Raw genomic sequence first — 27,528 nt, 5'->3', positions numbered from 1 at the left:
ACAATGGAAGGCAATAGCCAACACTGCCGATCAGGCAAAGAAACTCAACAAAAAGTCACATTTTCATCGACAGACCTTCTCAGGATATGGTCTGAATGACAAGTGAGTCTGGCGAGTACAGTGGCAAAGAATGCCACATTTTGAGCGATTAGTAGCAAAGATGTGAGCAAAAGACGAAAGAAAAACAAGATTCCTGCGGATTGCCACTTGAAAGCACACTCCGGCATGACTGAACAGAACTTAAGAGATCCAGTCTTCATATGAGAATCAGGTCAGGCATTAGAAAGGCAGCAGAGAGGAGATACAGAAAGTGTGCGGCTGTTGGAAGTTTGGGGAAACCCGGCCTGTCATGACTTGGACTTGTAAGAAATAGCACGCACTCCTCTTAGCGGGGTATTAGTCTGAGGCAAAAGCTGGAGAGGATCTTTCCCAGGCAAACTTACCATATTGGGAAGAGAGGAAGAGTGGATTAATGCCTCAGGCTCGATAAAAAACCCCAGACTGGCTCACTACCAATGGCACCCATGAGTGTAGACAGTAATCACTAATGGCCCTCAGACAAGTTATCACCAAACCACATTGACATATTGACTGCTTAACAGCTTGGGTTGCTTCAAAAGTCGATTAAGACACACATACATGCAATGGTGAAACAGGCTACACCATATATCAGTGAATATATCAGTGTCTGCTCTCTGGTGTAACATAAATACACACAGATACAGTGTTTTTTTTCCTCATTGGAATTCCATTTAATCACTTTCTAATTGATTTAATTCTCCAGATGGTCCGGAGCCGAATGCAGAGCAGAATATAAAAACGCAGCTCAGAGTTGCCCTGCGCTTCCCAGAAGCCATAAGACCTCTGTGTATTTTTTAATGCTTTTTGAAATACCCATTAATTTAAAGCTGCAGCACACATGCACGAACGTACAGATTTACACTCGGTGATGACCTCAATTAGATAAACACCTCACCCCAGTTCGCGCCCATCCTGCAAGGACTAGACCTTGCGGAAAACCAGAATTAATGAGACCAAACTAATCAATGGACGACTTCCATGCTGCAACAACAAATGCTGGGAGCATTTTTAATGGCAATACACATCTAACCATGCCGGAGAAATGTGAACCAGGCGAGACGCAAGCTGTTTAAATAGCCTCGCCTCAGAAAGCGATCAATAACTCTTTGTGAACGGAGCCAGACCGCAGCAGGCAGACTTCACCAGCAATTAAAAAGGCAGACAATACTTTATGTGAAGAGGCTGAAAGCTTGGTTGTCAGAACAAAAAAATAGCTGTATATCTGCGGTGGAAGTGGTTGTGGCTTTGGAAGAGCAAGTGGAGGATTGACTGATGCAAATGTCAGGTCGAAATAAAGCTGTCCAGTGTAGTGAATAGGAATCGACCAATTATGGGCCTGGCCGATTATCGGATCCGAAATTCTTTCTTTTTTTTTTGCTTTGTCTGCTTGGTAATAAGATAATTTAATTAAAAACTTGCTACACTGGCTCTGATGCAGGGCCACCAATCACAGTCTCACTCAATGTCTTTTTCACCAGGCCGTCCTCGTCAGAAAAACGACACTATTGTCAACTGTGAACGCAGCTTATTACAACCCTTTTTTCCCTTGCTTAGTGACAACCTCTGTTGGCCATAGTAATTATTATGGCAGCAGAGGAGGAAGTCTGGCAAATTAGCATTAAGAGTTACAAACTCTACCTAGGAAGGAGGACATTCTCCCAGGAGAGCGGGATGTGACCAGCTGTTAACGTTGACATATTTTTAGTTATGTTGCATAAGTAAGTGAACACATCCCTTAACCTAAGTTACATGATTGATGTGACTGAACGTTAAGACGCAAAGCACAATGTTTTTTTAAACCTCATATTTGTTACCTAAACCTGGTTTTTGTAGTTTCTGTGCCTAAACCGAAGAGTAGTTTTTGTTGCCTAAACCTGACCAAACCGTGACTGTTTGACATTAAGAACAGTCTAAAAGTCATAATACAGTATGTCATAGTTTGTGAAATGTTAGTAAGCATGCTCTATTTTGATAGTCTTGCCATACTTTGCAAGTAGTTTGAGACACGGAGCCCTTCACATGCAACACTGATGCTAGAGGGGTAAGTACAGCATCATAGTTCAAAGCTTAAATAATCAGTTTCTCCCGTACACATAAAAAACAAACCAGAAAAAAAAAATCAGTCTATATCTAGGACTGAGAGTTTTAGCCAACAGAAAGTGACACAGCACAATTCATTTCCACATTTTCCAAACACAGCTGGTGCTGGAAGCTCTGTGATGTACTGTTGGGAGTAACTTTGTGGATACAAAGAGAAAATCTCTGTTGGCACACAACTACCATAATAGGTTCATCCATTTTGGACTTTACAGTTCCCTTTTCCGTGAAAGGTCAGCACTGTCAAGACAGTTTCCAAGTGGCCCTCCGAGGGAAATAACAGTTCACAGTTTACCTAAGTTCATCTCTATGCCAAAGCACGTAACACATTTGCCTCACCTCCGTGAGTAAATCCACTGATCGCAGCCATTCCTTTGAAAGAAATTGATTTCAGTCTGAGTTTCACTGTCATAATTGATGGTGTGACCATGTCTAAGAGCCTGGGCACTAAACTGATGTGACTGCTTCTGCTGCTGCTCGTGTACATGACAGAAATAAAAAAATAAATAAAAATAACAGAGCGAGAAAAGGGAGCTGAACGATGAGAGGGGGTGAAGCACTAAAAAGAATGAGTTTCTGAAAGATGAACGAGGGGAGACATGCCATTTTCTTCAGATGAAAGCCTTTTTCATCCAAGTGTAAGCCAATTATTTTTCTTGTTGAGAGAAAATATGAACATCTGTGTTTGCTGTGAATCAGTGAATAATGGCACAATTGCACAAGGACCTTTAAACACAAGCACCACACACAGACACACACATACACATACACACTTGCCCTGTGGCTTGGGTGACGTCGTGTTTGTTGTGGCCTGGGCGGCTCCTGGATGGAGATTAAAGACCGATACTGCCAAAGGTGGTTTAGGGTTTTAAAGATGGACAGAAGCATAACATTCCCACTACATCATTAGCCTCTTACAGCCCAGAGATAAGGAACTCTTCTAAGTTGTGGCCCCGGGCCCCAGAGGACCCCGACCCCTGACTGACAGAGAGCAGATTTAGTCTCCAGGTCACTTATGAGGTCCAAGGAAAAACAACATTCTCTCACTGACAGGCCATGCAACATAAAAAACTCCCATCATCTCTCCCAGATGATAGTTTTAGCTTTGGGAATGTTTATGTTAAAAAAAGGAAATCCCCCTGGGAAGATCCCTTATTCAGTCCTCTGACTGGCCGGCCGTGTCGCTGGTCAGATAGCTGACAGGAGCCTCCAGCCTGAGATGACTGTGATGGGATGCAGATCACAGGGTAGCTCAGAGCAGTTAATCTGTCCATGCTGACAAAACTGGGATGAAAGAAGGGCATGGCTTTCTATGCAGGAGTCTCTCTGATGTAACTGGCTGCCTGGTGGCCTAAACCAGCAAGCAGCACATCCACTCACTGAATCACATAAGAAGTCACTGACCGGAGAAAGCAAGGATGATTTGTTTTCAGAGGAAGTCTCTTCATGATGGCACAATACTGCCGACAAGGATTCATTTCTGTGGAACATCAATGTTTCACACTGACGTCACCAGTGCTTGTTATTCTCGAGGTTATCAGCATGTTTCAATCTGACATTTTTAATGCCTCAGGAATTCTGTTCAGCGTTGTAAAGCTCCTGAAACAACATTTACAAGATCGAAAGTCACTTAAACTTTCAGTTGAAACCTTGATGAAGGAATGTGAAAAGAAAAAACTTAATGAATGAATTTCTTTCAGGGTTACAGCAGAGACGTGCGGTTGGCAGCTGACTATACTAGGAAAACATTACTCTCTTTATATTATTGATTCTTGAACTAGTGTCTGAATAACATTTTCCAATCCAATCGCCAGGATAAATGTTGGGAATGTAGCTTTCTGCAATCCACAGATACGTTGAAACCTTATGTTGGATTTTCAATGTTATGTGTGGCAACGCTGTGCTTATACACATCCGACAGGTGAACCAGGCCTTCATAGTACCTTCAGTTTGAAATGGAAACATTGGAAAGAAGTCCAAGAAATGGAAACATACTGTAGATATATGGTCATTTGTCTGATGATGGCGGGCTGAGAACACAGCTGGAAAATGTCCAGACTCCTCGTTTTAAAATATTCAATGGTTTCGCGATTACAAACGTATAAACACTGTCTCGAACAGTGGTCTCTGGCTTGGAAACAGTCTCACCTACCTCCTCCACCACCATCCCCTCCTTCTCATGACACAAAAGTCAGCTCAGATATATGTAATCTGAACATGGTATGTCATGTTTTGTACAAAACATTGATGTGATTTAATGAATCTGTGCTTTGCAGAATGCCAACATTTTCTTTTATTGACTGCACAGAGTTTGAAAAGGATCTAAAACTCAATATCAGAGTTTAGTATGAAGACGTCTCAAAGGAGGAAACTCAAACAAACCAGCAATACGACCACATGCCAACAATGTGGTCTGCCCCAATATAAAATAATACACTGAGGCACCTTAATACTGTCGGTAATAAGCAGGTAAGTCACTATAACCAGTGAACGTGAGGGTATTGATATTTCTTAAACCTGCAGTAATAACTCTGCAGACAGCTTGAGTAGGATTTGCCCAAACTTCTTTCTACATTTGTGATAAAATGTCATCAGTCAAACTCTGATGAGCAGGCTCAAACCGCGAGGGCAGTTACTGATCCCTTGAGGCACATCCTGTCTCAATTATCCACGCCCGCACCCCTCTCTCCCCCTACAGTCGCCTGACCCCAGGCCAGAGCATGGGAAGAGCCAGCCACACACAGTGGACAGCAGAGGCAGGAATGCAAACACAAGGCGCTGAGAGACATGGCTGGCACTGGAGTTTCTTGCAGAAACAACAATCATAAATAGCAGATGCCCTGAGCTAAAAAAAAAAAATTGAAACAAAAAGACATCCATGTGATGTTGGCAAGGTCAAAGCAATTTGTCAAAGAGATGACTGCTGGTGAAAAGTTGTTGAGGACAGTTGGAGCCAGTCCTCCCACGGTCGCAGGGCTGGGAGTGGATTGATGTGATGTCAGCTTTTAAGAGACGGTGCAGAGAACACACATGAAACTGTCTTACCTGACGTGTCCCACATATTCAGCTCGATCCTGTGTTTGTCTATCTCGAAACTGGCTGTGTAGTTTTCAAACACTGTGGGCACGTAGTTCTGAAAATACAGGATTTATTGGTGTTATTGGCAGGAAGAAAAGCTTGTGTTTACACAGAAACAGACATCAGAAGATTAAGACTAATGAGAATATCATATTAGAAATGATGCAGCAAATAAAACAATGGCAGATACATTTCCCAGCAAAGCTGGTGTAAATCCCTGTGGGTTTGTTTTAGAAACACTGTGATATTATAGCAGAGGAAGACAACGCCTTAAAGTTTTATGGGCAGTACTGCAGACACAATAAAAGTCCATTTAGATACTACAGGACTATTCTAGTGATTTTACAGGCATTCATCACAGTCCTCTCTCCCTCTCTCTCTCTCTCTCTCTCTCTGTGTCTTGTTTTAACATCTCTGTGTTAAAGCAGGTGGGTGAAACCTGCAGAACAAGTTAAACTGACTGCTCCTCACTCCAAATAATAATAAAAAAAGGCTCAAGTTGAGACTTTGGATTGACCCACCTCTGGATAGCAGTCTTTGGCAAAAACGTGCAGGAGAGCCGTTTTCCCACATTGCGTGTCCCCGACCACCACAATCTTACAGCGGCTGCCTAGACTGTCCATGGTTTGTCCGTCTGAGGTGTGTTCCTGACGCGGGGATGGATTGCATCCAGAATCCGATAAGAGGCGCCGCGGAATCGAAGACGGGAAAGAAAAATGAGCAAATACATGCGCCGACCCGGTGCGCTTTATCCAGCTCAGCCCCTGCCGTCCGACGCGCAGCTCTCAGGTCCCGCTGACAGACTGACTGGGCGACTACCAAAAAAACCAGAGCAGGGACGCGCACAGCCCTCCCTGGAAACTGCTACTTTGATTACTGGCCACGCCTTCCTAATATTCACACGTCTGAGTCCCATCACTCAACTGTAATAGGCTGCTTTTATGGGAAGTAAAAGATCTGGGGGACTATTGTTTATAGAGACCTTATCCTGTAGTATCTGTACTATATTTGCTTGGGAACTTATATATTTGAGAGCATCAGAATTTCATGTTATTGCCTCGTTTTGTGCCTCTTCCAAATAATATAACACTGTATACTGAAATATAAGAGGGACTTGATAAAGATTTATAATAATAATGTTAACATCAGGTCTGCAACACTGTAATATGAGGCAACTATAAAAGGTTAAAGGAAAAGTTCACCCAAAAATGAAAATTGAGTCTTTATCTACTCACCCCTGTGTCGATGGAAAGCTGAATGAAGTTTTGCAATCCACAAAACATTTCTGGAGCTTCACAGCAAAACAGCGTTGCAGCATTCTCTGACACAACTGAAGCAGATGGGGACTTGTTTTAAAATGTAAAAAAAATTAATAAATAAAACCCCAGAATAACTCTATACAGCTCGTCCAGCGTAGTTCAAGTCTCCGGAAGAGCCCAAATTGATTTGAAAAGATGTTATTTACACGTGCAATGGCTTTAAACAGCTACAGTGAAGATTTCATCTAAAAAAGGGGTAAATATCGTCTTTTCAAATGAATTTAGGCTCTTGGGGCTTCCGTAGACTTGGATTATGCTGAAGAAGCTTTAGGAGCCATTTTATGTTGTTGTTTTTTAACATTTTAAGTCCTCTCTGTTATGACCCTACTCAGGATGGGATGTTCACACAAAGGCAAACATTTTAAATCAAATTTGCCCAAATCTAAACGAGTGCACACACAACCAAACTAAAACCCCACGTGTTAGGAGCACACGAGACAGAGAGAGATATCCCGCCTTCTTATATCAGGTGTAGCAATCAGGAGAAGTTCATTCAGGTGTGGCTCATTCTCCTGACACCCCGGCAACTCTGCCTCAAAACAAACAGAGTGGGAGGGTCGTCACAACATCTACCATTCTACAGAAAAGCTCCAGAAATGTTTTGTGGACAACGAGACTTTACCTGATTTTCCATTAAAATGAGGGTGAGTAGATAATGACTGAATCTCCATTGTTGGCTGAACTTATCCTTTAAGTACCATTATCACAAGAACTCATTAGAGCCCAGTGAGGCCACATGGATAGCACTTCTCTCAGGGTGCATTCCCATAAGAAGCTCATCAGTAGCTCGTCTGCACTCCACAAGTGAAGAGATACACGACGAGCTTAAACTTCTATAATAGAAATTCAGTCAGCTTGTTTGCCGGCAGTAACTGTCGGTATCTGCATGAAAATGTTTATGTAATTTCTGTAGAAAAACAAACATCTCAGCTCAGCATATACAGTGAGCTGCTGGGTAGATTACTTCTGGGGCTCTGAGGTTTGAAGGAGCCTATCCACTGAACAGATACAGTGGAAAAAGTTGGGTGAAAGTGAAAGTGTGTGTAAATTATAATCTTTTTCTCATTATTTATTTGTAACTGATGGTATTTGGTGATTGCTGACTGAAGACATTCCTGTTGGGAGAGCAGCATAAACACTCTGTTGAATTAGAGCCAGCCTGAACTCTTAATGGAGATACAATAAATGCAGGGTACAAAAACAGTAGATAAAACAGTCCATCAAATTAAGTGGTTAGAGGTGACTGGGCTCTCTTTATGGGCCCGTGCCTTCAGCTGATATTCTCTGGGAGTGTCCCGCTGAGGAGTTATTGGTTTTGTGAATGAGCTAATGAAATGACGCGGCACCACGTGCCCGGACAGGACAGGACAGCTCTGTTGAGTCATCTGTTGCACCCTGAAGAGCGACACTGACGCCTGCTGGACAAAAGTGGCATAACATCACACTCAACTCCTTTTACACGTACTTTAGTAAAAGTACTTATACAAGGGTGTCAGAATACTACACTGGAATGTAACTAAGAACATTTTAAGTGTTGTATTCAATTATTTTACGGCACTTGTACTTTACTAAAGTATTTCCCTTTTCTGCTCATTTTTACTCGTCCACTCCATTTTGGAGGCAAATATTGAACGTTTTACTCCCTATATGTATTTGATTACTTTAGCTACTCATTACTTTGCAGACTGTGTGCTGCATCTGAGCCAAAGGAGCACATATTTTAATTGGCAATCAGATTCTTTCGTTAGTAGGTAGGTAGCTACACCAGTACGCATAAGAATATAAGAATGTAAAAAGAAACAATAATTTAAGAGTAAAAACAAGAATATATGGATAAAAACACACACAATGATAAAGCCACCAGTACCACTAACTGTCACTGTATTTACAAAAGGAGGTAGTTTTAGCTGTGTGGGGTATAACAGTGCAGGTAACGCAAAGTAAAGTGATTGAAAAATTTAAAAAGTAGTGCAAGTGATATGAATTAAACACAAATTGAGAAAAATATTAACAGAAAATTGAGAAATATTAAAAGAAATTAAAGCAAGTGTGCAAGTGGGCTAACATAAGTAACTGACTGGATATACATCTATAGTTTACTTTTGCATGTACTTTTGATATTTTAGTACATTTAATATCAGATTTTAAGATATTTATGGATGACTGTCACAACACTGACAAATGTACCATAAATGAAAGTGTTGGTTCTGCAGAAAAATGGCCCCTGAATCTGATATTTTACTGTATATGACATTATTAGATTGTTCATAGCGATACATTAATGCATGAGCAGCATTTTTCTTCTGTAGCTGGTTGTGGTGGTGAAAGAAAAAGAAGAAAAAAGTTTTGCAATACAGTCGGTATTAAAAGCTTTTGATACATTATTGATATTAAGGCAAATATTAATTAGACAAGTAACGGCACAAGCAAAGCTCTTTCAGCTCCATTTATATTAGATTTGGGGAAACTGACCCTTTAGAGTCAAAGTTACTTCCTGAGTCAGTAGAACAGCAGGTGGCAGCATGTGTTCATTACCAGAGCAGACAGACTTTTCTTTATTTTAACCCAGGACTCCACTCAAGCTTGCGAAAGACAGTCAAAAACAATGTATCATCTTTTCATAAGTGGATTGCTCGAGCTTATCATTTTTTTTCCCATTTCACTTATTAAATTGATTACACTTAATGCCTTTAAGAACATCTACTGCTTACATCTCATACTGTAGATATTTACATCACATGTTTACAAAAAGCATTCATGTGTACACAAATGCATAAATACTTGGTTCATTAGTGACGGGTCGATTACACTCACTGTCATGCTGACTGTTCAGCACAGTCTGCTGCATCTGCCAGCAGGTGGGTGTAGCGTTCTGCCTTCTCATTGCCTGAATACTATAAGAGCTTTGTGCTCAAAGATACTTTGATGGATGTGCTACTCGACCAATAAACACGTTACAGCCATGCATGAACAGAGAAGAGATGTTAGCACCGGATCACTCAGCAGGAGGGTAAATGAAAGAAATTAAATAAAATAAAATAAATAAATGGCCAAAGGTTGAACTGGGAGTGAGCCAGGATGCAGTGAGTCCTGGCTTTGCAGTTCTCAGCTTCTGTAAACTTGCCAGGAAGAATTTAATTGGCACTATAGATGACTGTGGAAGTTCTTCCAAACTCAGCATTAAAATTCAACACTTTTTACTCCACTACATTTACTTGATAACTTTAGTTACTAGTTACTTTGCAGATTGCATGATGCATCAGAGCCAGTGAAGCACATTTTTAAATGTATTTATTTGATTTGCAGTCAGATAAAAAAAAAGACACTAGTTCTGACAATGAGAAAAATGCTGAATATCAAATCCTGTATATCAAATATCAAATACCCACAGTGTTGATACTTAAGAACATTATAATTCCAGATACTTTTAAGGCTTTTACTCAAGTACTGCTGGTATGGGTGACTTTGACTTTTACCAAAGTAATATTTTAACACAATATCTTTACTTTTATTCAAGTATGACTTTTGGGTACTTTTTACAACACTGCCTCTATGCTGTATACGTATTTTCATATACTTTATACTGTAGTAGTATTGTACTACTTCACTATATGTATATTATGTATATCAGTAGTAGCAAATCAGTGTACATAAAAACATAATACAGACCGGGTCAACTCTTCATCATGAGGACTTTTGCTTTTAATACTTGAAGTGCATTTTTCTGATAATACAGTACTTTTACACCATATTATTATACTTTTACTAAACACTAGAATACTTTTCACTAAGGTTTCTTTCCCTGCATCAGGAAGTCTGAGCAGAGGTTTAATGCAATAGTACCAAAATGATTGTGTGCAAAATCAAATTTCTGCCACAAAAAAATATTTTAGCCAGTTTTTGCTTTTAATCCTAAATACAGTACTGTTTTACCTCTTAGAGCCTATCTATAATCTATTCACATCAAACAACACAATTACTTTTAACTTTTCAGAATCTGTAAACATAAGACGGACACAAATATACATTAATAGGGATGACAAGCCAAAAGTGCTGCAGACCACTGGTTTAGCAAAGCAGCAGCAGTGATTCAGCATTCTGCTCAAGGACGCCGAATAATGCATGAAAGAATATCATGTACTTGTGTGTATGTATGCAAGTTAACTGCATTGAATAGAAGGAAAAATACATTAATGCACCTTAATACTTCCAGTAATGAGCAGGTGAGTCACCATAACCAGTGAACGTGAAGGTATTGATATATCCTAAATCTGCAGTCATAATTCCATCAGACAGCACGCGTAGGATTTGCATAATTTGCCATAACTCATTTTTCTAGATCTGTGATAAATCCCGGTATTTGCCCAGTTTTAATGGAAGTGAAAATGTCTGTGTGTTTGTAGTTCAGAGACACACATTCAGAGCCCACCCAGCCTCCCTGCAGACTCAGTCTATTTGCCTGGCAGAGTGGTGACACAGTACTTTATCCAGGCCAAATTACACCGCTGAGCAACACTGTGCGTTCGGTAACCTACTTAGACAATAGAGGAAGTCTCTAAACTACACCAGGTGTCCAAGGCGGCACATCTCTGTTCCTGCGTCCTATTCCTATGTTCCTTTAACCACAGCCATTTCCTGTGATGGAAACACTTCCAAACTCTTTTTATCTGCTGGAACATGTTCTGAAATATTCCTCTTGGCTTCAAAGTGAAAAACATAAAGAAAGCTGTTGCATTACGCTTCCCTTCTAAAATCCTTTTTTCAGACTCCAGCCTGCAGTCCAAGTCATTTTCCTGACTGGTGCATTACCATACTGGGAGCTGCTTCTCCCGCCAGAACTAATGAGGAGAAGAGCCACTCTGCGAGCACCCGCAGCAGACTGATGTATATTCAGAGTGGCTCAGTGTGGTGGGTGAGGGAGGACAGACAACCTGCCTTGTAACATTTTGCCTGTGTCAAAGTGGCAGATCAATAACACCTGCATCCTATATCATTAAGCCCCTGTGGGATATTGATTGGGACATTGCTGACTTTGGCCTCAGGAGCTCTGAGTGGCACTTTACAGCCACAAGGTGTCTCACCACTCCTCCTGTGGTCACTGGTCTCTCAGCTCTGGAGAGGTGGAAAATGTGAATAGAGTCTGGTTTCTTTGTGTGACAAATATAAGAGGCAGTCCCATCTATGACCACAAAAGTTTTCTATCAGTCGAGCCACCAAGACATTCTCCAAAATGCTCCCTGTCCCATGTGTACTAGCTTTTGATGGAGAGGTCAGCCTGCCTTAAGGCTGCTACAGCTGAATAATACAAAACAGGTTCTATCGTTTAATCAAAAACTGGCGTGACCTCAACACAAACTCATATTTTTTGGAGCTGCCTGTGCGGGGAAGTTACAACAATGAGCCATACGCAGGCCCAAAGTTCCTGCAAATCCTACTGTAGAATAGGCTGCATAAACAGACATTTCCTCTGGCTCCTACTGTCCCAGCGCTGCTCAACAAGCAGCAGTAAACAGCCAGAAATAAGCAAAAGCGTGCTTAATGAACACATTTGTTAATTCTGTCTTCTATTCCATCTCCTCTGAGGAGCAGAAGTGCTCTCTACTCTGATTCTGATTTGTCTTTAACAGCCCAAAAATAAAAAAATAATACACAATGATGAGTTTAGATTGACTTATTTTGTCCCTCTAGTATCATTAAATTATACTAATTTTACACATTAAAGTGTGTTTACAGGCAGTGGCGGACACAAGGTGTTTAAGGGGCAAGGGCGAAAAAATTAAAAAGGGCACCACATGTATGTGAGGATATAAAGTCGTGATATATTTATGGTGAAGAGAAGGCACTTGGCCACATTTTGTCCACCCTAAAGGGCACTTTATCACGTTTTCTTCACTCGAGGGGCATTCTAGAGGGCACTTTATTATGTCATATCTACCATAGGGGCATCCTGGAGGGCACTTTCACTGTCCACCAGTGTTTAGAGGTACTACATGTACACTACATGTATGAAAAAAAGTAGTATAAAACCTTTTGGTGCTCGAGAAGAAGCTGCATGCAAATTGATAAATTGCCTCCAGTGATGTCATGCAGCAGCTAAGTTGCATTGTGGGTAATGTAGGCAGCAGGAAAAGCTTTCCTGTAACTCATTATCGACAGTTTAAAAACAACTGCCTGAAATCAGTCCAGCAGAACCAGATATATCGCCTTTTTTATTCCACGCGTTCTTCTTTCTGTGCAAAACCCGGTGCCTACATTACCCACAATGCAACGCTCTACTGAGTGAAATCACTGGAGGCATTTATCAGATTAAATGCAGCTTCCTCCGGAGCCATAAAAGGCTTTATACTACTGTTTTCACACGTGCAGTAGTACTCCTCAAGACCTGTAAACACGCTTTGATGCAGCCGTAAAGAAGGCTACAAAATTATTGCAGAGTCAATACATTCGAAGGCAAAAGTACCGTTGGCTTCACGCCGTCTGGACATTATAACATGCGCAACGAGTTGCAAACCGTAATTTTAGGTAACCCTTATGTACTCTAGCTCGTTACTTTTCTCAGTAGATACCACAGGAATGTAACAAGTTACTTTTTAATGGCAGTAATCTTGTAACATAAGTTACTTTTAAAAGTAATCTTAACTAACACTGGCAATATGTAAGAATAGGCCACCTGTGGAACCAATGAGGAGTAGCATGTCACAGAGTAACCGCTAACTGCTGCTAACTGTTGCTGTCATTAGGGAGTTAGCTTAGTTAGCCGTGCAGCTGGCGGTTGGTTAGAGTGCTTGTGTTTCCACTGCTAACACAGGAGCTGTGGACCATGACGGGGGCTAGCTGGTTAGCATGCTATCTTCAGTAGATATCTCTGCAACAATACATAGGACCTTTAGACACGTTCACGGGTGTTTCTTAAAACGAAGCTTTTTTAAAAATGCATTTTTGCCTTCTGTACACACGTAAACAGCGTTTCAGGTCACTGAAAACGAAGCTTTTGGAAAACTCCTGTCGTTTTCAGTGTTTGTGTGTAGACAGGAAAATCAGGTTTTTTTGGCTTGTCTCCTTTGGTTCCTTTTTTTCCGGGGACGTCTCAGAACGGTTCTGCTCCAGGAAAAGAGCTCGGATATCGCCGTACTTTGATTGGCAAGACTCCCAGTCCACATTTTCTTTGATTTTGTTCATTATATATTCGAGTGTGACACTGAGGAGCAACACCACTTCAGTGTCAGTCCACACATATGATCCTCCCCTGCGAGGCGGCGTTGTTAATGTTGTTGTTGTGCCTTTTCCGGTAAGGCATCACTTGACAGCCTGCGTTTGCATTTCATGTGGACAGTTTTTTTTAAATACCATCGGTGTGGACGGGAATTTTTTTGAAACCGCAGGAGGAAAGAAATGTTTTTTAAAATACCCGTGTACGTGTGGACTGGGCCATAGACATCATAACATCAAAACAGTTATTGCTTCACACTGCTAATAATTTTTGAATGTTGCCAACTAAAATTCTTACATACTGCACCTTTAACTTGAGTATGTGTGTGTGTAGATTTGCAGTAATAAACGGATTTTCGCTGCTTGGCTGCAGCTTTATTTGCCTTTTAGCAATAATGAACGTTTTTGCAAATCACCCCTCTGCTTGATGCAATATATGCTTATCTTATAGCCCTTCCCTAACAGCCGAACCCATCCAATCACACGAGCCAATCCCTGGGTTTTATCAGCTCTCCGTGTTTTCCAGCCTGCCTCTGTCTCGTCCCACTCACACTCTCTGTCAGAGCGCGGCGTTGACAGCCACTGGCCACTGAGCAGCAGCCCACTCTGTCGGGGTTTGTGTCTCCATCCAAGCCTTGCTGAAAAAGAAGCTCTGACTCTTGCATTTTCTTTTATTTGCAAAGCAAGCAAAAAAAACAACCAACAAGCCCGTCCACGGCTACAAAAGCACAACAAGTGAGAGGAAAAAAGCATCTTCATTTTCTAGACTCATCACTGTCTCACAGCTCCCTGCACAATGTCTGGAGAAGACGCACCTGCCCAGCAGCAAAACGCCGTGGACCAGAAGCAGGAGACCAAACCCGCCGAGGAGCCCAAAGCTGAGCCGCCCAAGACGGAGTCCCCTCCGGCTGCCGCCACCGCCGACGCAGCGGCGACCACCGAGAAGGTCCCCGAGGAGGAGACGTTCACCTACCGCGCCCTGGTGCTCACCGGCTACGGCGGCTATGATAAAGTGAAGCTGCAGGTGAAGAAGGGCAAGCCGGCGCTCAAGGCTGGCGAGGTCCTGGTGCGGGTCAAGGCTTGCGGGCTGAACTTCGCAGACCTGATGGCTCGGCAGGGGCTGTACGACCGGCTGCCGTCCCCGCCGGTCACCCCGGGAATGGAGTGCTCCGGGGTGGTGGAGGCTGTGGGGGAAGAAGTGACAGACAGAAAAGTAAGCACACGTCTCTCAGCTTGAAGTCTCATTTTACTGCGAGTGTGTTTTATTGTTCAAGTGATGAATATTTTGGCTGTTTTTTGGTGCTGAAGCTACATCTGGATATGGGCGTGTCAGGCTGTGCTGGCTGCTCAGGGAGCTCAGACAGCGCTGCACCCTGAATGAACACTTTTATCACTTCATTCATTTAATGTTCATAGCTTCAGGGTGAGGAAAGTAACACATTGGTAGGTTTATAATAGATTTTGGCGTGTAGTTTATGTATATTTGCGCTGTCATCCATTCATTCACTCGTGCGTAATAAGGAGACAGCGCTTAAAAAGCATGTTAGTGTGCTCATGTTGTGTTTCATCATTGTAGAAGAGGCAAAAAGTGTGTAAATGACACGAGTTGAGTACAGTGAAGCCAGCTGCAGCAGCAGCAGCAGCAGCAGGCGTCGCCCCTCTTGTCTCCCCGCTTTTCTAATCGCGCTGCCTCTCTGTGCGCACTCAGATTGAGCAACTCCAAGTCCAAACCAGTTGCTGCTCCTGCTCTGCAGATGGACTCACAGCTCAAATACGCAGCATGCTTGTGTGTCGTAAGTCTAAAAGTCTAAATAAACGCATGTAAATCCGCGGGTTGCTTTCCAATCCACCCTTTTACAGGCAGCACCTACGCTGCTCTGCGCTTTGATGTGTGCCAAGGCGCGGAGAGCTGCGTCAAGCCAAACAGAGGAGAGGCAGGATAAGACCGGAAATCAGAGTGTTGTGCCTTCAAAATTAAAGCTTTGGCAGAGAGTTTTGTGGAGGCAAAAAAACGACAGAGACCAACACTAACAAAGGAAAGATGAGTGCGTAAAACGTGTGCAAAATGTGTGTGTAGGCGACAGGTTTTCAGTTGCACCGGCCTGTAAATGCAACTGCAAAAAAAAAAAAAAAAAAGCCACATTGGCTCCAGTTTTATTCACCACTCCTTCCACTGCTTTGCTTGCAAAATGTTAAAGAATAAGGCACTTTATTTTGTAGAGTTTGGCCAGAAGCCACAGTTATTAATATGGCTGACTTGACTCCGGTGGCGGTGGACCGGAGTCACCGACGCCTTTTGTTACCGGGAGCGACGGTGGCGCACAGACTCACCGAGCGGAGAGAAAGGGCGAGGCGCGACGCGTCAGACAGCACGATGTGAGGAATGGGATCACTCGCCCTCTTTGTCAGCGCGCACAAATTTACAGTCATCAATACATCAGGATTAAAGTTCAAACCCCCTCTCACAATAAAAACATCTTTAATTTGCAGCCACAGGGAATTAAAAGAGAGTTATTAGTCGCTTTCTATCATTGCATGATGAGTCACAGGCCTGTGTGTCTCTGTGTCTCCTGGCTTCAAGACACCACCACGCTGACGCCTTTGTGAAGCAATTAAACTACAAAACCAAAAACGCTTCACACCAGCCAGCCGTGACTCACGCTATTTGTTGTAAGAGCACACTCTCCTCACTGTCAGACTGTTAATATCTGTCACTGATCACACGTGTGAAGCCTGTGCAGCAGCAGCGCATCTGGCTGGGAGTGGCACATATGTCTGTCAGGTCTCAGCCCAGATGGATGGGGAGTGAAACGAGCGGTGATGGGTCAGCCAGACATCAGCCTCCTTGTGTTTCTAAAATACTTTATAGCTTCTTTCCACATTGTCAGTAATGTAGATTGGATTTAAAGGTCACACACACACACACACACACACACACACAAACACATGCACGGAAGCACACACAGCTTGTCATCAAGGCCTCACACTCCCACATCCCCTCGCAGCCCTCAGGTTATAGAATTAAGAGCCAATCTTCCTAATGGATGGAGATCTCTGAGATCTTTTGGCAGCTAACTCAGAGGGAATGTGCTGACCCTGATGGCACATCATTTTTTTTGGAGGCTCATCACTCACTGCAGCTCTGACTGTCTGCCACACACACACACACACACACACACACACACACACACACATGCACACAAAGACATACTATAATGGGTGTGTCTGATAGTTTGCTCCCCAGACAATGTACACAAGGCTATGCACACATTCAAGCCATTTAATTAGATAATGGAACATAAACATCAGCAGTTAACTCGAGTGTGATTGATTTTTATTTAAGCTTTCGGACATTTCCATGTAGTGCCGAACTTTATTAAATCTAACGTGAGTAACACAGATAGAAGAGGAGGTATTGGAGAAAAACATGTTTTTATTAAATTAGAGCTGCAACAATTAATTAATTAGCTGTCAAGGATTGAAACAATCACCAACTGTTTTGAAGAACAAACATGTCAACATTTTTGGATTACAGCTTCTTAAATGTGAATATTTCTGTGAAGTTTCTTTACTGCTCTCTACAAATAAAATAAATATCTTTGGGTTGTTGACAAAATAAAACATTTGAGGACGTCATCTTGGGCTTTAATCAACATTTTTTAACATTTATGGACCAAACAACCAATCGATTAATCGATAAAATCAACAACAGATGAATCAGTAATGAAAACAATCGTTAGTTGCAGCCAAAGGTGTTGAGAAAAATATCGTTTTGGAATCAAAACTCATTGCATCCCTCGATATAATGTCATTAAAATGCCTCCCAGCCTCTTTCCTTATTGTTTATGCCTTTTGCAAAGCAGATAAATGCAGCACTTGCACCATTTTTGCCTTCTAGCCTCTCTGTTTTTGGCTTGTTTATTGTTTTGCAGCCTGCCTGCTCTTCTGTTTTTATATGTATTTATTACCCACCACTGCATGCCTCGCATTGCATCTCAATAAGTTCCCCTTGAGGGGACAATGGAGCAGAATGAAGTAAGACTACAGTGCCCTCACCCGAAATGACCTCAGAGGGAGTGCAGGGAAAAGTGTAACAGTGAGTAAGCGAGGGGAGAGGGGAAATATCGCAAATCACGAGCTCCCCCGACACCAAACATCAGCACTTTTTTCTCCTGGCCTCCTTTTTTTTTGTATTTTTCATGCTCTCCCTGGGTGAGTTTTGGTAGGCTCTGACCCATATGTTCTCAATTACCTCCCTCTGGCCCGCATTGTCATTCTGGTATTTCCTCCATCGCTCTTTCCCTCCTTCTGTCTATCTCTCCCTCTTTTATATAATCGCTTGATCCTTCCTCTATCGATCATACTGTCAGTGAATCCCTCACATCTTCTCTTCTTTCTTTTCAGGACATCTATCTTCCTCCCTATCCTGCTCTTTCATCCTAAATGTCCTTTTTCATTGATCACAACATGTAAACCTCCTTTCATACTCTACAGTACATGACCTGTTGACAGTTTCCCTCAAGCTGCCTGTTTAAAAAAGAAAACCTCTCTTTTTTGCATCTTTCTCCTCAGTGTGGCGTTTCCTGATAAATGCTGGAAATGTCTGAGATTGTTTCAAGTTGCGTCAAGGCTTCTAATATTAATGGAGCTGCAGGGAAAAGAGAAAGAATCATTGTATTTTGTTGGCATGATATCCTGATTTGCATAATCAGATGTGCAGTCAAGTGCAAAAAGCAGACCCTCCTGTCACTGATCTGGCTGTATGTGAGCAGGGCGTGGCCTTTATCCTAACATCATACAAACCGTGTTATAGCACAATAACACCCACGCTGACACCAGGGAGATATTAGGTTACTTTTTAATCACATTTACAGGAGCCATGCTGGGCATGTGGGTGTTAACCTTCATTTTTTGCCTCAACCTGACTCATGAACAGAAATGTCCTTCTCTGATAATTTTTTGCTGAGCTCATCGAAGCTCAAAGCCACGAAGCAGCTGACTCGGAGGCCCCGCATACCCCCAAATTGAATCACCATCTGATTAGGTCCATTCACATACAGCTAACTGGAAGTGTCTTTGTTCGCGGCCCCGCACTCTTGACCCCGACTGTGACCACGTTTGATGCAGCGGTGGCATGAGGGCTGAGAGAGGAAATACGAGAAGTGTGTGTGTGTCTGTGTGTCACAGTGTGAAGATGTTGTAACAGAACTGTCACAAGGCTCCTTCGCTCGGCCTTGAGTGTTCCTACCCAGATTCTGTGCGACTGACAGTAACTCACATGCTTAACGTGGGCGCTGAAGAATAGCTGCAGATGCATTTTGAAGGCGATGCATGAGTCATATTTGTGTGTGTTTCCTGTAACAGAGTGTATCGATTTGTGCCACACTGTTCCCCCAATTAAACCAGCGAGGTTGATGAGTTGAAGTTGAAACGTGGGGGGAAAAAAAGACCTCAGATGGAGATGGGAGGGAGCGGATCGGCTCGGGCAACAAAGGGAACGAAAGAGAAGTAGCCCATGGTGAAAAAGTGAAAGTACAGTTTGAAAATAAACCAAATGACTCGGCCTCAGACAGGAAGATGCGAGTTTGAAAAGAAAGAGAGAGGGAGATCTCTCTAATTGGAGTGGATAGACAGCGAGGCACATGGCTCCCTCCAGACCATTAGAGAGGCCCTGGTGGAGAGGGTTTGTTCCCAGGAGGAGAGAGCTTGTCTTATGCTCAGCCATGGGGAAGAATCTGGCAGGGACTCTGATGAGTGGAGAGAGGCCAGGGGAGAAGATGGGCCCCATTGTCCTGTCTCGCTGATGAGGAAGAGGGGATATGGGAAGGAGGACGGTGAGGACAGAACGAGACAGACAGAGGAGGATGAAGAAACGGGGGGGAAGGAGAGAGCGTCAAAGAAGGCGGCAAGAGCGAGACGCAGACAGGAAGAGACAAGGCACTGGAGAAGGGGAAGGAAGATGTTCTAAAGTTGTTAAGAGGAAAAAGGAGTCAGGAAGTGAAAGAGAAAGAAGGGAAGAGAAAAAGTGAGGAGAATGGAAACGGGTTGGGAGGGAGAGTTGTGTCGAGAGGGGGTGGATAAGGGGGAGGAAGAAAACAGGAAGAGAGTTATAATGCTGCCGTCGTCTCTGTTTCCTGTGTCCCTCGAGCGGGCTCTCCTGATTGGTCGGTGAGGGCGCCGGGGGTACGTTTACACCTCGGCTTGTCCTCCTGGAAAGAGACAGTTTTGAATTGGAGGATCCTGCTCTGATAAGGATAGTTCGGGAGCAGAAAATGACAAGATGGTGATCGTGGAGTGCAGCACGTTGAATGGCGCCTGTAGCTTCCTCACAGTCGGGCTCTGAAAGATAGAAATTGCTTGAATGAGACTCACATATTCGAGCAAGTATAGTCAAACTTTAAGGAAAATAAGATGAAATGCCCTAGAAGATCTGTTGAAGCCACACATCGAGCACATTAGCAGTACCTTTAGCTTTAGCCTTTAGCTTTTCATTCTTCTTTCCCTCTCTGTCAAAAGCTCAAGAATTACAGAACAAACCACAGCCCCACATGCAAGCGGCTTACCCGTGCAAGCCACTACATTACAAATCGGAAAAAGCTATCGTACTTTGGCACCAATCCCGAAGATCTAACCAGGAACACAAAAAGAAAAAAAAAAGAGCCACTTCCTTGTTTTGCCCTGATTCCTCCGCTGCTTCATTATTTCCCTCCATAAAGTCAATACAGTTACCGCTCTGACTCTGCTGTGGTTTATCGCTCTCCTTGTTTGCTCGCACACTTGGAGAGCAAACGTTTCAAGGTTTGGTGGATGAGGCGGCTGCATGTTTGCACGTCCTCCATTGTTTAAAGCAAAACAATAAACCACTACTCTTACTATTCCCGCTGCACGGCTCGCATCACTCCCACTGCGCTAAAGAAAGCGTGAGGATGCAGATGGCGGGACGCTCCAGAACATTTCAGGCTCTAGCAGTGAATCCTCCTGGGGTACTGGACTGCCAAGCTGAAGAACTTAATAAATCAATTGAAATATACCAGAACTCAGCTTTAATTTAATGAAAAAATTAAGATTGTAGTTTTAAAAAGGGGTCATTTGCCCATTGTGCTGTAATGACCCCGAGACATGACTTGTCAATACTTGTAAAAAGCAAATATGTGGCATTAAATAGCTGCTAGCTGTCACTCAAAGCAACGACACCCTTAATTATGCATTACTTTAAGCCTTGATACAATTTAAATGAGTGACTTATATAAAATTACACCCCTTACACAGTTGTTACGAACAGGAAAATTAGCTATAGAGACCAACATGTTTATTTCTGCTGTAAAGAACCACATTACCAATAAATACAAACTTAATGGAACACCAAAATCCCCGAAATCAATTGGGCTACTCCAACAGTATATTACAAATTACAGCCTAATTAGATGACAGTCTTACAAAATAGCATCGCCTACTCTCTCATCATTGTGTCTGTTGCCATCTTAATAGGAAGAAAACCGGCTGCGCTGATCGTTGTTGAAATAAATCATAGTAACAACATTCATATGTGAGGCAGGCAGTGTCATAAAAACAGTCACGAAACGGCAAAACAGCCAATTCAAATAATAATGGTTGACTTTACATTTGAGTTGATTCAACTGAGTCAGTTACACTCATGAGGCTTTGGAGCTGCTCAAAGTAACAGACACTTTGAGAAACACTTCATTTAAAATGTGATTCTTTACCAAATCGCTGTGGTCACAGACCACCAGCGGTCTACTAATAGAGAAAGGCTGAGCTTGCCTCTAGTGGCCATTTAAGTTACTGCAGTTTTGGCACTTCTTCGTTGGCTCCATTGGTTGCTGCTTGATGTGTTCATATGAATTTGTTTTAACTGGCAATCACTGACCTATTAATAATACAAAAGTGGTTGTAATTGCTGGGTCTTGATGTTTAGGAAGCGACACAATGTAACTTCCGGGAGAAAGAGAGTTGATTTTTAAGTTTCATCTCCAGGTTGTCGAGTATTGACACTTTGGTTTGACAATATTTTTCAATATTTGATGATCTGAGGATGAGACTCAACAGTCAACCATCTTTCTCCAGGAAGTTACATGTTGTTGCTTTAAGTTTGCGTTCATTATATATTACTACCACCTAGACCTGATCTTATACTCCGAGTCATAACTTGGTGTTCAAGTGGTATAACTGTGTCAATCTGTGGACACATTTTTTTAATCATGATTAATGATGTCTCTTTAAAGTTATTCTTTCCAGCTACCTCCTAGCAACTGTAGAAGTTGCCCTGTGGGGTCAAAGAGCCATGATTGATTTCAGTAACAGGAAACAGGTCCAGACAGAGAGCCCTTTGCTTTTCCTCCTTCTCAGCCCCCGTCCTCCTCTGCCTTCTGTTACAGGTCGGTGACAAGGTGATGGTGGTGAACCGCTTCGGGCTGTGGCAGGAGGTGGCGGTGGTGCCGGCGAGCCACACCTTCCTCATCCCAGAGGGCATGAGCTTCGAGGAGGCGGCAGCCCTCCCCGTGAACTACATCACCGCCTATATGATGCTGTTTGACTTCGGCAACCTGCGGCCCAACCAGAGCGTCCTCATTCATGCTGCAGCAGGTAAGGAGACAGAGAAGGATACACAGCATGCATGCACACAGGGTACACGTGGACCCTTTTATTTTAAGTCAGTGTAAGGGTGAGAATGGATGCATCGCTCTCCATGAAAGGTCTTTCATTTCAGCGATGGTTGAATTAATTATAACTTAAGTATTTATTTTGCAATCCTGCGAATGAAAACCACATTTAATCAGTTTCATGTCAGTATGTGTCAGCCTCTGCTTTGTAATTATCAGCTACACAAATAAATTCAGTCACACTAGCAGCCATTTGAGCCGATCTGTAGAGAACACGTTTGAAATTCTGTGCAGAAGCTCAACACAAAGATGCAAAGCTCGAGGAAACGCCCTTGAATGTTTCCTTCTCTGCACCTCCTGTTCATGCATTTCTTTTCTATATGAGTTATGGCTGCTGGAGAAGGTCCCACTGTTCATTAGCAATGAGACATGGCTCAGTGTTTTTGCACCCTCCAGGACTGCACTTATACTGGAGCACCTGTCACCTGCACTGCGAGGTCGGAGGTCAGAGTGAGTGGGTGGGAGAAAGTAGGGGACTGAGGGAGTAAAAGCACCTGTTTTGGGGTGTGATGCACCCAGCATGAGAGCATTTGATTTTGCTGTGTTTACACTATCAGGCCAGCTGGAGAGAAGGGGAGTGCATTAGCCAAAAGAATTTGTTCTCTCCCTGTTTCCCTCTCGCTATCTGCTCTCACTTTCCCTCTCGTTCCCACTCTTTCTGCGCCGAGGGACCTCTCTGCGTTTGGTGAATGTAGGTGGCTATAAGAAAAGTGAGCACATGATGAAACCTGAGCCTGTTTTCCCTCTGGAAGCCAAACAAATGACAGAGTGCTCTGGGAGACTTCTAGCCCAGGTGGATGTATCCCTTAACATTAATACAATGAAACCAAAAATGAATGGATGTGTGAGATTGTTGTTAAACTGCGCAGTTTCCCAAGAGCTGACTGACAGCTAGCAGATTCATTGTTGTGGGACTGGTGGTCTACTGAGGAATCCCAAATGTTTGCGTTCACCATGTCATCCAGCTGATGTCACTCACAGCTTGCCAGAAGCTTTCTGTGCCGAGTATGTTTGCTATAAGAGGAGGAATGCAGCAGTGGAAGTGTGGTGTAAGACACTTTTCCCCGCTGGTTTGGTCGAGGCGGCGTCTCTGGTTTCTCGAGGCAGGCTGCCAGTCTTGGCTCGCCAGCTGTCCGGACATCAGGATTGTAAAAGCACATTACTGAGGCTATGACAAAAACATTTGCTGAACAGTCTGCTTCGCTGCACTCTGTCATTCTTCGCATGTGTAAATCAGCTCTACAACGCTGCTCTATTGAGACTTTCTGTTAATAGCGGTGTACATGCTCCTTTTGTTAAAAGGTGTTGAGAGATGAGTGTGAGTGGGGGAGTCTCACTCCAGAGTCTGTCAAACATTGTTCCAGATATTCTCTGATCTGATGAGAGATCAGAAGTATCTGCTGTGACCAGAGAGAGAGAGATTGCATCTGTGCCTATCTGTCTGTCTCCTAAAGTCTGATATTGTTTAATATTGGAAAGGAAATTGCTGACAGGGTGGCATCTTGACTAAATGTATTCCAATACTGGATCTGGTTAATTTCACAATATTGTAAGGTAGCCATTTATTCAATATTTTTATAGACCAAAAGATTAACTCATTACCTGGCAGATAATCAAGTTAACAAGTAAACTGATAATGAAAGTAAGCTTTAGTTGCAGCCCTGCAGTGATTTAAGGGCGTGGTTCCCTTTTCGGTTTCATATGAAGATTAGGTGTTATTTACAGTTGGGACGCCGGGACATGTCCCCACCACTTTTTGAGTAGGCTCATTTTGTCCCTGTTACTTTTTGAAAGCATTTGTTTTAAAATATTCTGAAAAATAACATGAGCCAATAAATGTTAACCAACCAACGAGAACACTTTGCTCTCCATCAGCACCTGTTGAAACTGGCTGCTGCTGATTCTGCTGCAGAATTGTGAGCAGATATGTACAGAACACTATGAACTAAGGCTAGGTAAGAGTCATGTAGAGGAAATCTGTTGTTAGTTGTGGTCAGCATTTGATAATAAAGTTAATCCTTTTTCACTGTCTGGCAAAAGATACAGAAGTGTCCGCTAACGCACCAACAGGCAGTGCTGTTAGCTTCGGTACTCTCTAATGTCTCAAAAATAGGTAGGTAAAATTGATAAGATGCCATTTTGACATGCTTAATGCAGTTCTCTGACCTCGTTCTGATCCACCTGTTACATTGCCCAAAAGTTACTTGAAGACTGTTTAAGAAAATTACTTTCATCTTGTGTCCCCACCACTCTTCAACACAAAGTGTAGCCCGTGATTTGAAGCAATGTGCACCTGCGACCCGTCACTGCAGTCCATCCTCAGGTCACATGAGTGAGTTGTGAGAAGCTCAAATATATTTTCCCATCTGTGATCACCTCCTATGAATATCTTTCAGAGACCAGAGGAAGTAAAACTTTCCTGTTTTTCAATAAAAAAGTAAAAAATAGTGTAGTATAAATTAGATTTTTCTTTTATCTTTAAAATCCCTGCGGGATGCCTTAGAATGGAACTACTGATCCAAGATGAAATGAACTCTGATTACATTAAGTAACATGCTTTCACAACCCATTCAGATGTCATGTATTTGTCTGCAATGCGTCACATTAAAATGTGGAACACCACCACTGTTCCCTCAATTAAAATTCCTTGTTTCAGTTTAAATAGTTTCTGAGAATTGATCTCCTTTTTTTAATGTTTTTGGAGTCGGAATCAACCCGTAACACATCAGAATACAGAGCATGTCCTGTATTGTGATCATGAAACAGTAAGTAACAAGTACTACTGTTACTACTCGACGCTGCCCACAGCTCCAGTGAGCTCCCCATTGAACCACAGGCAGTATCAACATGTGGCTAAACGGCTTTACTTCACCTCGTCAGACTGTCGTGCAGGACGATTGCATATGAAGTCATATATCCAGCTAAACAGCAGTGATTTTCTGTGTCGGACGTGCCTGTACAACACTGCATTCCTGCTGGATCAGTTTATGTTCTGCAGAGATAAAGTAGTGAGCTTCTACGTGAGATTAACTGGGCCGAGGAGTAGCAGCGGTACAGCTGACACAAGGAGTGATCTGTTTTTCACACTCAGCCACAGGGTATGTTCTGCAATTTTGTTTTAAACCAGTGTAATTTTTATTGAAGGACCATATTAGATCAGGAATGTCTTATCAAACTATTTATTTATAAGTCTTTTCATCAAAGCGTCTTGAGGGGTTCATCCTGAGTTAATCTGTCTCATGGTCGACCTTTTTATCCTCATGATAAGGACATAATTCACTGGTTTAATCACATTAGGAAAACAAAACAATCATCCTCTTTTCAATTACCGTCAGGCTACTTTGTCTGCAAAGCCCCCAGAACTTTTAGTTAAACAGATATTTTCTGTCTAAATGATTAAAAAAATCGATCTTCAACTTCAACAGAAATGTTTGCAAAATGGTTCTTAGCCTTGTGAGCTTGTGTCATAACATTATTTTTTTCTCTATGTGATAAAACAAAAGTAGAGGGTCAAGTCAAAAGAGACCCTTAATCTTTGATTGGTACCCTTGATTGGTATCAGTGGAAACTACGGTACAGTAAAACCTCTTTAATTGGAAAAAAAGGTTAAAAAAGGGGAAACCTGAGGAAGAGCAACAGCATTCGACATCCTGTCTCAGGATGGACAGACAAGCATCAGGTGTCAGATCTACAGTGTCGACAGAAGAGGCAGTAGTACATTTACAAACAGAGAAACAGAAGTACTGGTCTACAGTACTAGTCTGGCCCAGACTTACGCAAGTTGCCAGGCAACAAGCAGGAAATCCAGGAAGTTACTGGTCCTGATCAAGAAATAGTCTGATACCAAATCTTAAACAGTGAGCTGTTGATTAGTGAGACTTAGAGGTGCTGCTAGGTGGGTTTTGTCACCTGTGGACGGAGCCGGGCTGAGATGTTTCAATCTCAGCCGAATGTTTCGTAACATATTCGTTGGTCTTAAATATTGCTGACGCAAAACCTGAACAAAGACGTCTCTATATGGCAAACTGACCTCTAGTGAGAGCCCCTACAGAGGGATGATGGGTGTCCACCCTCTTGCCTTTTGCTCCTCTATTGTTCCGTGTTGGCAGGTAATGTCAATTTATTAAGAGCTCTCCAACAAGCGCATCATTTCCTGTTGACCTTTGCCCATCAGGATCAGATGACCAGTGAAGAGCGGCTGACTGGTGCTTCGACTCTATCAGTCATGCCTTTTTGTGTGTGTGTGTGTAAGTAAACTCTGGTGAATAATCCTCAGCTGCCTCTCTCGTGGGTCCGCTCCTGTCCTCTCTCTCCAAACAATAGCTTGTTGTATTTCCTCCCATCGTGCCTCCCTTCTCCACCGCGCCGCACATCTGCATCCTCCGTTCTCCTCCTCCCCCTCCGGCCCTCCGTGACCTCCGCTCCCTCTGCGTGACCTCTCCGTATCCATGCTCGAATCCCCGTCATCGGGGAACGTGTGCACGTTTCCCCTTTTGTTTTCCCCAGAGGGCTTGGGCGGGGGGAAGTTCAGCGACATTTGGATGTATCTCATGGGTCTTCCACTGTGCCCAGCCAACAGCCTTTCCTCTGACCTCTCCCTGAACTGGTCCTAATGTTTATGAACCCTGGCCAGCCACCCCGCCACCACACCCACGCCACACATTCCTGCATACATATGGGGCTCTGCTGCTTCCAACGATGACGTCCACCTCTGTTTTATTTATGAGATCTCAAGTGACTGCAGGCCAACGTCAAGTGTCGCTCATTGTGTTGCAGATGTGGAATGCATAATATGAATTAGGTGGTGCTGCAGGAGCCTGTGTCATCAGTTTATCTGATGATTCTGCTTCACGGCCTTGGCCGCTTCCCCCTTGTGTGTCAAGACTTTGTGACATTTTGGCGCCAAGGCCGTCAGAGATTGCGGTTCAATTCCAACTGGAGCTGGTCTCAGTGTGGAGAGGCGTACTCACTAATAGCTCTGTAAGGTGCTTTGGTCTATTAAATAACATATGTTGTCAATCACCTCTTCTCATAAAGCTCCACAGCAGTGTGTTTGAGGTTTG

General features: G+C 43.0%; 2 protein-coding genes across 3 annotated transcripts in view; one reads left to right on the top strand and one right to left on the bottom strand.

Moving 5' to 3' along the window:
* Positions 1 to 6,889, bottom strand: part of rnd2 (Rho family GTPase 2) — a 30,729-nt gene extending 23,840 nt beyond the window's left edge. The window contains exons 1-3 of one of the 2 annotated variants that reach the window (XM_073495224.1): positions 6,492 to 6,889; positions 5,778 to 5,903; positions 5,224 to 5,311 (exon numbers count right to left, since the gene is read on the bottom strand). In XM_073495224.1, coding sequence (XP_073351325.1) covers positions 5,224 to 5,311; positions 5,778 to 5,903; positions 6,492 to 6,539 — 262 coding nt within the window. In that variant the 5' untranslated portion in view covers positions 6,540 to 6,889. The remainder of the gene's footprint in view (positions 1 to 5,223; positions 5,312 to 5,777; positions 5,904 to 6,491) is intronic. The other variant, XM_073495225.1, reaches the window with a different exon arrangement.
* A 7,525-nt stretch (positions 6,890 to 14,414) lies between these two features.
* The window catches only part of vat1 (vesicle amine transport 1), a 31,319-nt gene continuing 18,205 nt past the window's right edge, over positions 14,415 to 27,528 (top strand). Inside the window, exons 1-2 of the mRNA XM_073495223.1 lie at positions 14,415 to 14,997; positions 22,181 to 22,388. Coding sequence (XP_073351324.1) covers positions 14,581 to 14,997; positions 22,181 to 22,388 — 625 coding nt within the window. The 5' untranslated portion in view covers positions 14,415 to 14,580. The remainder of the gene's footprint in view (positions 14,998 to 22,180; positions 22,389 to 27,528) is intronic.

This window comes from Pagrus major, chromosome 23 (assembly GCF_040436345.1).
Source record: "Pagrus major chromosome 23, Pma_NU_1.0".
Lineage (NCBI taxonomy): Eukaryota > Metazoa > Chordata > Actinopteri > Spariformes > Sparidae > Pagrus > Pagrus major.
Note: the sequence above shows the minus strand (reverse complement) of the source record. Positions and strands in the feature narration are given on the sequence as shown.